The sequence below is a fragment of the Lissotriton helveticus genome, chromosome 9, assembly GCF_964261635.1.
Source record: "Lissotriton helveticus chromosome 9, aLisHel1.1, whole genome shotgun sequence".
Classification (NCBI taxonomy): Eukaryota; Metazoa; Chordata; class Amphibia; order Caudata; family Salamandridae; genus Lissotriton; species Lissotriton helveticus.
The window spans coordinates 570745498-570759409 of record NC_136070.1 but is presented as its reverse complement, the minus strand read 5'-3'; the positions used below and the strand labels follow the sequence as shown (position 1 = coordinate 570759409).

General features: G+C 45.4%; 1 protein-coding gene across 1 annotated transcript in view; it reads left to right on the top strand.

Moving 5' to 3' along the window:
* The window catches only part of RPS6KA4 (ribosomal protein S6 kinase A4), a 227766-nt gene extending 221678 nt beyond the window's left edge, over positions 1-6088 (top strand). The window contains exon 17 of the mRNA XM_078660503.1: positions 3509-6088. Coding sequence (XP_078516629.1) covers positions 3509-3742 — 234 coding nt within the window. The 3' untranslated portion in view covers positions 3743-6088. The remainder of the gene's footprint in view (positions 1-3508) is intronic.
* The last annotated feature ends 7824 nt before the right edge of the window (positions 6089-13912 follow it).

Genomic DNA, 13912 nt, shown 5'->3' with positions numbered 1-13912 from the left:
TCTGGGACGCTCCGCCGGCCTCCCCGGGTCGGACGTCTTGGGCCTAGGAGGAACCTCTGACTTAGGAGTCTTCTTCGGAGGTGTCGGAAGCCTGGGCATCGACACCGATCTCGGTGGAACCGGGGGAGGAGGAGCACCCGGCACCGGGGCCTGCGGAGCAGGCAGAGGAGGCAATGTAGGAGGGGTCGAAGCCCTCGGAGGCGGACCCCTAGGCAAAGGAGGCAGAGAAGGCGGTGCAGCAGGCTTCTTCGGGGTATACACCTCAGAGCACGCCGTTCCCGGCGAGCCACCATCCTGTCCTGACTGCGGGGAGCCCCCCACAGTCCTGGGCCTGTCCTTACGACCTCCTGACGTCGAAGACCGGTGCTCAGACGTCGACCGTGGTTCCTTCGGCGGCGAGCGGCCCTTCGGCATCGACCGTTTCACACTCCTCGGCGTCGACCGGCTTCTATGCCGCGACGTCGACCCCGACCAGATGGACAAACCTCTAAACCTCGACGTCGACCTCGACCGCCTCGACGACGACCTCTTCGATCGCCTCGACGACGACCTCTTCGATCGCCTCGACGTCGACCTCTTCGATCGCCTCGACGTCGACCTCTTCGATCGCCTCGACGTCGACTTCTTCAGCGCCGGAGACCTCTTCCGTCTCGACGGCGACCTCAACGACGAGGATCCCCTCGACGACGACGATGTCCTTGCTTTTGACGGCGAACGGCGGTGTCGCCTCGACGGCGAGCGCCGACGCTGGGCCCTCCGATGCCGTCCACTCGACGGCGACGACGAGGAAATCGACACCGGGTTCGACGGCGGCCTGTATACGTCCCTCGACGTCGACGAGCGACGTTTTCTCAACCCAGAGCCCTGGGGAGACCGGGAACTGGCCGTGGACCCTCCTCTCGACGTCGTGGTCATAGCAACTGACCCAGACGGAGATCTTGGATGTTTGCTGGACTTCCTGCCCCTGGGGAGCCCCCCAGAGGCCTCAGCATGGGCAGCAGAAGCCCCTCCAGACCCACCTTGAGCCTTCAGCCTTCTTTCTTCAAGTCCCTGAAGTCTGATCTTCCTCCTGTCCTTCAGGGTCCTGCCAGAGAAGCCTCTACAGATCACACAATCCTCTGGGATGTGGGAAGAGGGAAGGCAGAGGATACACACCTCATGGGGGTCCGACTTGGCCTTCTTCCTGGAGCACTCTGGGCATTTGTCAAATAATGCAGGCATTATGGACAATAAAGAGTGCAGAAAACCAAGAAGAAAGTACTTTAAAAGTACACAAAATCGAATTTAGTGAAAAAACACCAACAAAACCCTTGAAAAGGGAGAGCTCAATGCTCCAGGGTCCTGCTTGCAGGAGCCGGAAAAAAGAACTGAAAGTAAGTTGGACCTGCTATGCATTCTGGGATACTGGGAGAAGGTTCTGGAAGATTCTCTTAAAGGCACAGTATCCTGTTTTGAGCCACATAATGGCAGCCTATGGGACTTGTCTGTCCAGGTTCTTCTCTCGATCATTCCTGAGGGAGTTTTGCTTTTGAAGCAATGGAAATCTGTACAGGCTTTTGCTGTTTTGTGGATTTTATGGTGGAATTTCTAGTTGAAGTACTGGACAGTGTAGCCTTTTTAGGCTGCATTATCTGTCTTTAAAATTTTCTCTTAAGTGTCTATGCATTTCTGCATTTTTTGACACTGTAAGAGATTATTTTTGATTGCTCCGGGGTCCACGCACATGGGCGGGACTATTCACTAGATTATGACTATACACAGAGATCCCCTACTACAGAACTCATATTACCATCACTATTGGCAAAACTACAAACATAGCTGACTACCCTAGGATCGTCAAAGTTGACTATAATACAGTCCCCCATTATATCTTTTGGCCTAGTGCCTAACCAACTAACCCTCCTCACATGTATTACCCGACCACCCAAAAAGTTAGGGAGAGGTCTATTTTCCTTCAACCAAAATAGCGTTTTATTTCTAAGTTCGTCAAAAGACTCCTGTTTACTTGGCATGAGCACGGGCACCCCAGTAAGAACTGCCACAAAGGGCTGACCGTCAGGGGGCAGATTGGGATTAGGGGCAATTACTGTGTCAGAGACGCTTCTTTGGTGTGGGATGGAGACTGGAATTGTTTTACCAGTTTTTTTGTCATTTGAGCCAGTACAATTACTATTACTAGATTTTTTGTTCATAGCAGTGCCAATCGTCCCTAGGCCTCCAGACCTCACTGTTGTCATCGGACGAGAAGTGCTAACCACTGTTACACTTGGTGGCACCGGGACACCCACTGCGACCGCCCCAGAGTTTAGGGCGGCCCCAGATTGCACAATAATATTTTTTTAAAGGTCACAGCTTTTGTTTAGAAATGTTACATTATTTTTAAGTGTATCTCAAAATCCTTTTTAAAAATGCACATTTTCCTAAAATAACCTACCTTTCTTTTAAAAAAAGGATGCAGTTATTTTAATGCCATATCCTAAATTCTGATCTAAGATTGTTTTCCAAAGTTATATATTTTTATATCCCTTTTAAAAATGATAACCTCTTTAAAAAATATTTATAATACTTTAAGTAGCATGTAAGATTACTTAAGGAAATTGCAATTTTTTTTAAAATTTGAAATCCAAAACATATTCTCTGAAACTGAACAACCATCTCTGGAAGTAGCAAATGCTATACTTTTGGTTGGATTAGCGGGTGGTACTTTCTGAAGCAGAGAAAATATGACTTTAGATTCTGGATATTTAGAGGATTCATAGGGATTATGATTTTTGAATGATACTCTTCTGAAGTTTATACTTGATGAAGTCCTAGTAATGGGCAAAACTTGTTGGCTGGGCTGATCCAATAATCTGATGAGGATTATGAATCCGAAACCGGTCCTAGGATGCTTGTTTCCGGTCCAGGGAAGACATGGCTTGGCAGTTCGAGCTGGACTGTTCCCATGAGGCACAGGGTCAGACTGATTTGCATATGGCCATGTCTGAACTGGGGTGGCTGAGTGGGCTAAAGAATGGTGATGGATTAAACCCAGATCAGTTGACTGGGGGTGAGTGTTTGATTTGCTCAAACGCTCCGTCCATCATCCCCTTTTGTGTCGCTCTGATCCAATAATCCCCAGCATACCCTTTCCCTTTTTTCCCTGTGTTCTCTCCTCGCTTTCTAGATCTGTGCTCTCCGCATAAGTAAGCTTGCTTTCTCCATCTGTCTTGTGCCCACCAGTGCAAAAACGGTCATTCTCTCTTCCAAAGTGCCTAGTTTAACACACTCACACATGCATACTCGCATCTCTATGGCCCCACTTGCTTGTATGTACACACATACACTCCCTTTACAGGGTTTTGTTTCACTCTTAAAGTTCCATGTGCAACACTCCTCTGCTTCCTGGTGCACACTCCTATTACTTTCCAGCCCATGCTGCCTTCCGCTCGCCCTCATACTCATTGACTCCCTGTCCCACTTTCGTTCTCCTTGAACACTCACTCAGTCTCCTCTTCTCTTTCTGCAGGCCTTCAACAAGGGGAAGCGTGAAGGGTTCTTTCTGAAGAGTGTGGACAACGCGCCCTTGGCCAAACGCCGAAAGTTAAAAATGTCCAGCACAGGCGTGGAAACTCGACGCAGTTCCAGTGGCAGCTCTTCTTCTACTTCCTCATCATCCTCCTCTTCCAAGCCCGTACCCACCCGCTCACCAAAGTCCAAGGCACTACCGAAAAAGACTGAAAGCCTCTTCCCACCCTCCTAGCGGCTTCCTCTGTTGAGCACTATTTATTTTGGTTTATCCTCCTCCAGCAGACATTTTGTTTGAGGCGGGTAGGAACAGGCCGTCCATGGCAGCTGCTGCTTGCCGACATGAACAATTATTGGTATTGTTATTTTTAATTTGATGTTTTAAAGTAAGCTGCATTTTTGGGGGGAGGGTGGGGAGAGCTGGTGTGGTGCAGGGGTAAATTGCAGCCAGCAGTTTGTTAGAGAATTGGGGTAATTTTATTTTTTGTATGAGCTTTCTCACCCTGCTCGCACATCTCTCGCCCAACAAAGTGAGAGACCCATGAGTGGGAAGTCAGGAGCCATTTTGAGTTCATATGGTCTGACCAAGCTATAAAAGGGTCTGGGTGAGGTAGTTATACCCCAACAATTGGAGGCTTAAAGGAGATTTGCTGTTTAGGTACTTTTAGGTCTTGCTGGCCTGGCCTTTCAACAGAACTCCGACTTCGGATGTGATGCCAAGGAAAGTCTATTCAATGTCTTGTGTTTTTCTAGCTGCTCCTACGTCAAGTTATGTTTGGCTGATTATCGCATTCGGTGTCACCGGGTCTACAGTTTTTTCAAATTCCCAACATCTTTTTCCAGTTTGTAGATAATAAATAACGGTTGACCCCCCCTTCAGCCTACACATCAACCCAAACCACCATGTCAGTGGTGCCACATTAATCATGTTGTGTCACATCCCCTAACCAGGTCATGGTGCTGGAGTAATGCTACAGGTGAAGGCATTGCTGATGAACAATGTGGGTTGGGAGCCGGCAAGGAGGGCCCATGGGTGTAAGGGTCCCTGATATATTTTTGAAGTGTGAGCTTTTTCTGTCTTTCTTGTGAAAGGCAAGAGTAAGTGATTTTTAAGGGAGTAAAAACAATATGGTTCTCAACTGCCGTATTTTTTAAAGACGTAAAAATATATTTTAATTTCAAAATAATGTTTTTTTTTAATTGTAACGCTTACTTTTATGCCAATGGCAATTCACATAAATTAAAATATGTTTTTTATATCAAAGGATCTCTTAAGATCGGGCAGCAACAAATAGCAAAGATGGTGCTTTGGCTACCACGGATCTGATCACCTCAGTGGAGAAGTTCAGGTTAAAGCAGGAGGCAGTTTCCTGCATTGCCTAAGCTTCATTTTTATGCTGTTGGCATTGCTGTTTTCTTATTTATTGTTCACTGTAAATGTTTGATTTTAGTTAGTAACAGAGACTGTTGCTTTCCTTTTATGCGGGAAAGGGTGCTTTTTGTGAACGTTCGAAGAAACAAAACAAAAAAATGCTACAGTTAAAAATATCAGTGCATTCATTTGCTAGTGTGACTAGGGTTGTGGTGTTCCATGCATGTCTCTGGAAAGAACAGTATGTGTGGCAAAGACTGGTCAAGCTCCTCAATGCTCACCATGAGCTTAATGGCTGTTTTAGAACTGAAGAGTCCGGAATCATGAGGTAGTTATCATTTTTGATTTGCAAGTGGGGCCAGGGGACTCTGATGAACCATAAATTGCCAGGGAGGCATGCAGGATGCTGGTGATTAGACAGCTTGTGTTTGACACAGAATAAGGGAGGGTCAGACCCCACTCGTAGGATTTAAAAGGGCTTTCCCTCAATCTACCAAAGAACAGACCTAGAATATTCACTTCTTCTCAAAATTCACATTTCTTTGCTTCTTATATATTTTTCTCTTGATATTTGGGGTTGATTTAGAGGCTGAGATTTCTGGAGGAAACAGCTTGAAGCTCCAAAGACTTTTAACATACTGGAATCCCATCTTGAATAGTAAGTCCTCTGAAACCAATGTTATTCTTCTTGAGAGCTAGACTCTACCGGTTTTCTCAAACCGTGTCTCTCTGACAATACCGACCTGTCTTGCCCTATTCTTTCATTTAGACAAAACGCAAGCCTCACTGTAGGTGTTTAATCAATAGTTTAAGAGATTTCCATCTCTGCTTTCATTTCCATAAATGGATACTATGTTGAATGGCCCAGATAAGCAGCTGTATGGGAGGAAAATTAGATTAATTCGCATTACGTCTCTGCAGGCTCTTTAATATGATGTTCTCCACATACGAGAAGGCATTTCATTGAGTCAAGGCACTGCAGATGTAAGTTGAGAACTTCTGGAGGACGAACCCCCCTGCTTTTCTCAGGCGTATTGAGTTTGCACATATTGAAATTGACGCTGGTAAATAAGTGAGACCACTCACATTTATAAGACTTAAGATCTTTGGTTTACATGGAGCCAATTGGAAAATATTATGAGTGGTTGGATTAAAAGATCTGCTGGTGAAATAGTAGCAGACAAAAATGCTTCCTATGATAGTGCTATTACCCTTTGTGTCATGGGAGTTGCATGTACCGGAGTCTTTCTTTGCGAGACATGAATGGCTGACCCGCATCCTTGGTTTGCCCACACCCTATTATTCACATTTGTAAACCACACCATTTCCTTAAAAATGTGTCCTGGTGCCAAGGATAAACCTATTGATTCAAATTTGAAAGAAAAAAGTGTGCAAGTCAAATAAAAAGTGTACAGCCAAGCTCAGAAGGAAGGGAGTTCTACAGTGTAACGGGCTGGAATGAGAATACTCTGCTGCCTACCTGCACTTTCTTAAATTTAGGTATGACCAGAAGGTTGGTGTTAGAGCTCAATTATTACAATGGTGTTTACCTTTAAAAAGTTTGAAGGAACTTTGATCCTGCCTGGTGGATCGCTTTATTAACCATGCACAACAATTTGAAGCTTACCTTTTTGGGCAAAAGAAGCCAGTGAAAGATGTTCAATGTGTCAGAAGATGGGAAAAATCTAGGACGAGATTAAGCTAGCTTAGCAGCCGAAGTTTGAATGAATTGTAGCCATGTCAGCAAAAATCAGGGTGTGCCACAAGAAACAGGGCGGTGCCATAATCCAGGCAGCCGAGTATAGAGGATTGATCTACTAGCGGGCAGCAGCGAGGTGGAAGTAATGGGAGAGTTTACATAGAAGACGCATAGGGACAAACATGTAGAGGATAGCTTGTTTACATGCACATTGAGTGAAACATTTGCATCCAAGTATAAGGCAAGATTCTGGACTGCCGGTGAAAGGGTGGAGTAGGATTGCTAGGTAGTGGCCAGATATCAGAAGGTAATGGAGTTGGCGGGCGACCTATAGAACACTTAAGGATCTCAGTTTTTTTCACTGTTTAATTTGAGGGAATTGTCACCTACCCCTAGAAAATAGGTGAATGATTTCTGCCTACAACACTTGAGGCTCAGGAACTATTATGACCGTCACTGGAACCTGATGAAAAATGTTTGTCTTGGGAACATGCTACTCCTTTTTCAGATTTCTGCTCGATCTGGCAAGCCGAGCAATGGGCATCAAACATGTCCGTGGAGGCTGAACACTGGCCCAAGCACCTGGTTACTGGCAGAATGTAAATGGAGGGCCAAGAGGAAGGATGTTTATGGTCATTCAAACTGTAATGGCAGAGAACACCAAGAAGAAGATAGCTTCCCTTTGAGTAGCACTGTTTTGAGATCCTCTGGTCACCGTAAATAACAGGTCTCAGAGATGTGACATAACATGGAACTTGACCAAGAGACAGTGGAAGTTGTGCCATCCAGGGGAGCTCATCTGTATTGCCAAGCGATATACCAATTATTGTAGTCAAAAGGCGATGGTCGCTGCTCCTCTGAGTAACCAAGGGTATGAATGTGCACAGAACAACTTTGGTGACCCACTCAAAGCCGGTATGATAGTTCACTGGTTGAATGTGTTCACTGTATAGAGTTGTGCATGCAACATGAACTTCATGGGTTTACATCCCTGAAGGCTAACTACACCTTTTATCCTTCTGAGCTACATGAAATGAATATCCTTGAGTTGGCTGATACTAACATGAAGCCTTAAGAGACCACTCTGTTTGCAGGGGGTGCCATGTAATTTTTCCATGCAATTTTTTAAAAAGATGTAGGTAAGAATATTCCCTTCTGCTTCCTTGTAAAAGTGGTAGTGATCAGAGTAAAGGAATGACTTTGAATTGAGACATGGGCTAATCCTCTCCTCAATGAGTCGGCCTACGCCCAGCCCTAATCCTAAAGAAAAAAAACAGTTTGTCAGTGGCCACAAACAAGATAAATTAGATACAGGACCAGGACAGTCTCCTCTGCCTGGACCTGCAGGAGAAGTCTGGCTTGTGCGCGTTAGCATTCATGTGTTTCTGACACCTCAGCCAATACAGGGTAATTGTGATGCCTACAATCAGGAGAACAATCCTATGAACTGCAGACACTGCACACCCTGCCCTTTGTTTAAAGTACTTTGCTAACTTTGAAGTTCTTGAATCATCACAAGGCATTGATGCATGGACATAGTAAACTTTAGGTGGTGTTTACCATGTTGCTTTAATTTGCCATATGTTGTTGTTCCCCAACTGTTAGACTGCTTGTGGTAATTCCACCAGACATAAGGCTGTGCCACAACTACTAGTGCAAAACATAACCCCATAAAACAGCACTACTCAAAAGCAGGCAGAAACCACTTGATGTCTTCATTAAAACCAACGGGAAGCAACCTAATTCACGATCACTAACAAGATCGCTTTGCTGTTGAAAATGTTGCTGCATGACCAGAGGCTTTCTGTGTTTACTGATATAACGACAATACAAATATTTAATAAAAATGTGGGGGGGAAGCTTGCCAGCTCGCAATCTCACTGCAGAGGTCATCTTAATGAACATAGCACTGGGGTTGTCTTTATTTACATGATTGTGCATTAAACTGTTTTTCGTCAACTCTGTAGGTCAGTACCCATAGCGGAAGCACTATTAATATTGTGTCACACAGTGCTGATAAGTACTAGGACAGCCTTGTGCATGTTTTTGTGCTGTTATTATTGCTGCGGTGTACCAATGGGCAGCGCCAAAATGCATTCTAAAACATGCTGTAATACCACATCACTCCTGTTTGTTTTACCACTGCCTATATGATCACTTTTAAATGCCAGGGCTACTGTGAAAACCCAATGCACTTATCGCATTACCACATCAAGATTACCCTTTCGGAATTAAGGCTAGACTCTAAATTAGGGTGAAGCAAAACTGGCCAACTTGCCTTTTGCTCAGTTAATATCTTTGTTCTCCACTCAGTACTTGACATGTATTCTGTGTCCTCTCAGTTCCATTAAAAACACAGGTCAGGTCTGCCCTATAAGGTTCTACCAGGCTTTCTCTTATATGTACTAGTTCATATTAAATGTTTGATCTTCAGAGAGCTTGTACCACTTCATATTAATTGTTTCACCTTCAGAGAGCTAGTACCACTTCAAATTAAATGTTTGATCTGGCTACCATTTGCCTACAGTGCCTGTAACTGGTTATCATGTCTTGATTCTGGTCTGTGATCTCCCCCGTAAAGGCCTTGGCAAAGCTCGTAGGGCAGACCCTTTTCCTGAGGCAAACAGATGTTGACCTACCCAGTGTAAAATCTCTTTTTAGGCGTACCCAAGGACAAAACATTTGGTGATGAAAATGCAAAACCCAAAGCAAACAAACAAATTCAACTATGACAACTGAGAGGTTACATAGAACAACATTCCAAATATTGAAAGCCTAACATAGCCAATAATGTATTAAGAGGTGCTTAGTCCTACAGCGTCACTGCATACTACTTTAATATATAGTAGTCTGCACCTCCCTCTGATATGGAGTTACTCAGTATGGTTTCAAAGACACAGGAGATGATCCGGAAACGCCCCATAAAAAGAAGACCGCAATGTAGCTGTGTCCCAAACAAGTTTTGAGAGGTTCAATATCACACTTAGGCATCGTTTACGAGTGGGACATCGGAGCGTTGTAGTGAGGGTGTCCGTGGGCAGGCGGAACATTCTATGCTCTCTCCATGCTCTTGGAGGGGACTGGGGTGCACTTGCCGCTCAATCGACATGTGATTTTGCCAGCCAGATTTCCTGGCCAGTAAAATCTGGTTGGTGTCGCCGACATTATGGAGGTCCAGGTGTGGAAACACTGGGCCAGTCGTAATCCAGCAGAGCAGCATCCCACCCAAGGGTACCGCTCCACCAGAGTCCTAATCAGACCCTTAGTGTACTGAGAATGGAAACACTGGGCCAGTTGTAATCCAGCAGAGCAGCATCCCACCCAATGGTACCACTCCACCAGAGGCCTAATCAGACCCTTAGTGTACTGAGAATGGAAACACTGGGCCAGTTGTAATCCAGCAGAGCAGCATCCCACCCAAGGGTACCGCTCCACCAGAGTCCTAATCAGACCCTTCGTGTACTGAGAATGGAAACACTGGGCCAGTTGTAATCCAGCAGAGCAGCATCCCACCCAATGGTACCACTCCACCAGAGGCCTAATCAGACCCTTAGTGTACTGAGAATGGAAACACTGGGCCAGTTGTAATCCAGCAGAGCAGCATCCCACCCAAGGGTACCGCTCCACCAGAGTCCTAATCAGACCCTTAGTGTACTGAGAATGGAAACACTGGGCCAGTTGTAATCCAGCAGAGCAGCATCCCACCCAATGGTACCACTCCACCAGAGGCCTAATCAGACCCTTAGTGTACTGAGAATGGAAACACTGGGCCAGTTGTAATCCAGCAGAGCAGCATCCCACCCAATGGTACCACTCCACCAGAGGCCTAATCAGACCCTTAGTGTACTGAGAATGGAAACACTGGGCCAGTTGAACTCCAGCAGAGCAGCATCCCACCCAATGGTACCACTCCACCAGAGGCCTAATCAGACCCTTAGTGTACTGAGAATGGAAACACTGGGCCAGTTGTAATCCAGCAGAGCAGCATCCCACCCAAGGGTACTGCTCCGCCAGAGTCCTAATCAGGCCCTTAGTGTTCTGAGAATGGAAACACTTGGCCAGTTGTAATCCAGCAGAGCAGCATCCCACCCAAGGGTACCACTCTACCAGAGTCCTAATCAGGCCCTTAGTGTTGAGAGAATGGAAACCCTTGGCCAGTTGTAATCCAGCAGAGCAGCATCCCACCCAAGGGTACCACTCCGCCAGAGTCCTAATCAGGCCCTTAGTGTTCTGAGAATGGAAACACTGGGCCAGTCGTAATCCAGCAGAGCAGCATCCCACCCAAGGGTACCACTCTACCAGAGTCCTAATCAGGCCCTTAGTGTTCTGAGAATGGAAACACTGGGCCAGTTGTAATCCAGCAGAGCAGCATCCCACCCAAGGGTACCACTCCGCCAGAGTCCTAATCAGGCCCTTAGTGTTCTGAGAATGGAAACACTGGGCCAGTTGTAATCCAGCAGAGCAGCATCCCACCCAAGGGGTACCACTCTACCAGAGTCCTAATCAGGCCCTTAGTGTTCTGAGAATGGAAACACTGGGCCAGTTGTAATCCAGCAGAGCAGCATCCCACCCAAGGGTACCGCTCCACCAGAGTCCTAATCAGACCCTTAGTGTACTGAGAATGGAAACACTGGGCCAGTTGTAATCCAGCAGAGCAGCATCCCACCCAAGGGGTACCACTCCGCTAGAGTCCTAATCAGGCCCTTAGTGTTCTGAGAATGGAAACACTGGGCCAGTCGTAATCCAGCAGAGCAGCATCCTACCCAAGGGTACCACTCTACCAGAGTCCTAGTCAGGCCCTTAGTGTTCAGAGAATGTGCTCTAAATTAATTTCCTTCTAAAATAGCTCATAGTCTTTTTTGTTTTTTTAAAGGGCTGAACAAAAGCTTTAGGTCTGGCTGTTCAAGCCACTCAGGGTACATCTAGTAAGCAGAAAGGTTGTGATCATCACCCAGGACAGTCACTGCTGACGTGGACAGGTTTCTGGGAGAGGGATGGAGGGCTTGCGTTTAGAGAGAGAGTGCTGTCTGGCTTGTTGGTGATTCAAAATAAGTGAAAACTGAAGGGCAAGAGGGAGCTCTACCTGAGCACCCCAAAAGCGCAGTATAAAGAGGATATTTTATAAGCAGGAGTGGTCTTATTTTTTTACTTGTAAATGCAAAGGGTTTTGTGCATAAAGCCATATTTGTAGGTAGGGAGACGTGTGGGTGGGGCCGGTATGTAAAATAGATGCAGGGCAAGGCCCTTTTTATATTTATTCATGAATATTCTAATAGTGTTGTGTGTGGACAGGATGTTTTTGTTTGGCGGCTTCTTGAGGAGAACCTGGGGCCACAGTGGTTAATTTGTGTAAACAATAAGTGCTGGGGCTCTTGCAAGGCAACAGCTTGCCCCAGCCCATTTCTCCCGTTACGGCTGTCTAAAACAGAACCAACTACTAACCATGAAAGGTGGGAGAGAGCTGCCCCTTTCGGAGCTGGGGAACAAGGCTCGAGTCTCGCCACTGGCTCAACATCCTGTGATTCTGGGCAAATCACTTAATTTCCCTGTAAATGAATGGATGTATGACGTTACAACGCATACTTTTACAACGCCTACCTTTACCACGCAATTTTTACAACGCAGGATCCATTACAACGAACTACCATTACAACGCATGTTTTTACATCGCAGATGCCTTTACAACGCATGCCATTACAACGTAAGTATTGGTAAGTATATAATATTTTTAAAAATGTAAATTAATATTTAATTTAATTTTAATTTTACTTTATTTTTACCCTGTACCCCAAACCCCAAACCTAGCCCTGAACCCTAAAAATACCCCTGTACCCAAAAACCCAAACCTAGCCCTGAACCCTAAAAATACCCCTGTACCCAAAAACCCAAACCAATCCCTGAACCTTAAAAATACCCCTGTACCCAAAAACCCAAACCTAGCCCTGAACCCTAAAAATACCCCTGTACCCAAAAACCCAAACCTAGCCCTGAACCCTAAAAATACCCCTGTACCCAAAACCCAAACCTAGCCCTGAACCCTAAAAATACCCCTTTACCCAAAAACCCAAACCTAGCCCTGAACCCTAAAAATACCCCTTTACCCAAAAACCCAAACCTAGCCCTGAACCCTAAAACTACCCCTGTACCCAAAAACCCAAACCTAGCCCTGAACCCTAAAAATACCCCTTTACCCAAAAACCCAAACCTATAACATTTTTAATAAAATTATATACTTACCAATACTTACGTTGTAATGGCATGCGTTGTAAAGGCATCTGCGATGTAAAAACATGTGTTGTAATGGTAGTTTGTTGTAATGGATCCTGCGTTGTAAAAGTTGCGTTGTAAAAGTAGTTCGTTGTAAAAGTTGCGTTGTAACGGTTGTATACCTAAATTAATGTGTCCTAAACTGGTGCTCATAAAAAGTGCTGGTGTTGATGATTAAGTGCCGATGCAGAGTACCGAAAACCACTGGCTCAGATTAAGCACTGAATGAAGCCCTTATCTAGTGGCATTACACAGAATATCTCTTGTGGTCTGGCCTGTTCATGCTCTAGTAGAGTACTTCCCTAGATATTTTCAGAAGATGGGCTGACATTTTCTAGAAGACTGACAGATTTCGTAGGCGAACAGAAACTTTGTGCTAAATGTAAAGGCATTTTGTGGGCATAGAGATTTAGTGATATTCATTTTGTGCTGAATGACAGTTTGGTTGTTAAACATTGGGCACTTTGGGAAGGTTGAGTTAGGAATGGAAGGGGAAGGCAGGAGACCTCAGGGTGAGAAGCTTTGGGATACCCAAATGTGCCCCCAATTCCTAGAAGGGTAATGTTTAATTCATAAAGTTACAGCACTTGTCTCTGGTTTCCACTAAGCAAACATAAACCGAAAGGACAGCCCCCTTTCTTAGAAGTGCAGAAAAGAAGGCTAATGTGTAATATGTATATGTAAAAGTGGTAGCCTGACCGCCATCAAACACTGGCACCCACTCCCATATTTTGTAGCTGGTGCAAGCAGGCTGCCTCAACCTCTTGGAAGCTGAGGTTTCACCTCAATTCAATACACATACAATGTCAAGAAAATGGAGGGGGGCCCCATGATGAGGCATTTTTGTTTGGGCCGGGAACAGATGTGCAATCAACTTCCTTGGTCTGTGACCATTGCAATAGCAGGTGGGGAGCGATCCTGCAATAACATTATTTATATTATCTGCTCACTCGGTGGCTTAAGGACTGCATTGGTTTGTGCGGTGAGGGTTTGAAGGAAATAAAATTGTAACGGGTGGATATGGGATGAGTTTTGTGTCTGCAAGAATCCAAGTCTGAGAAGCTTCT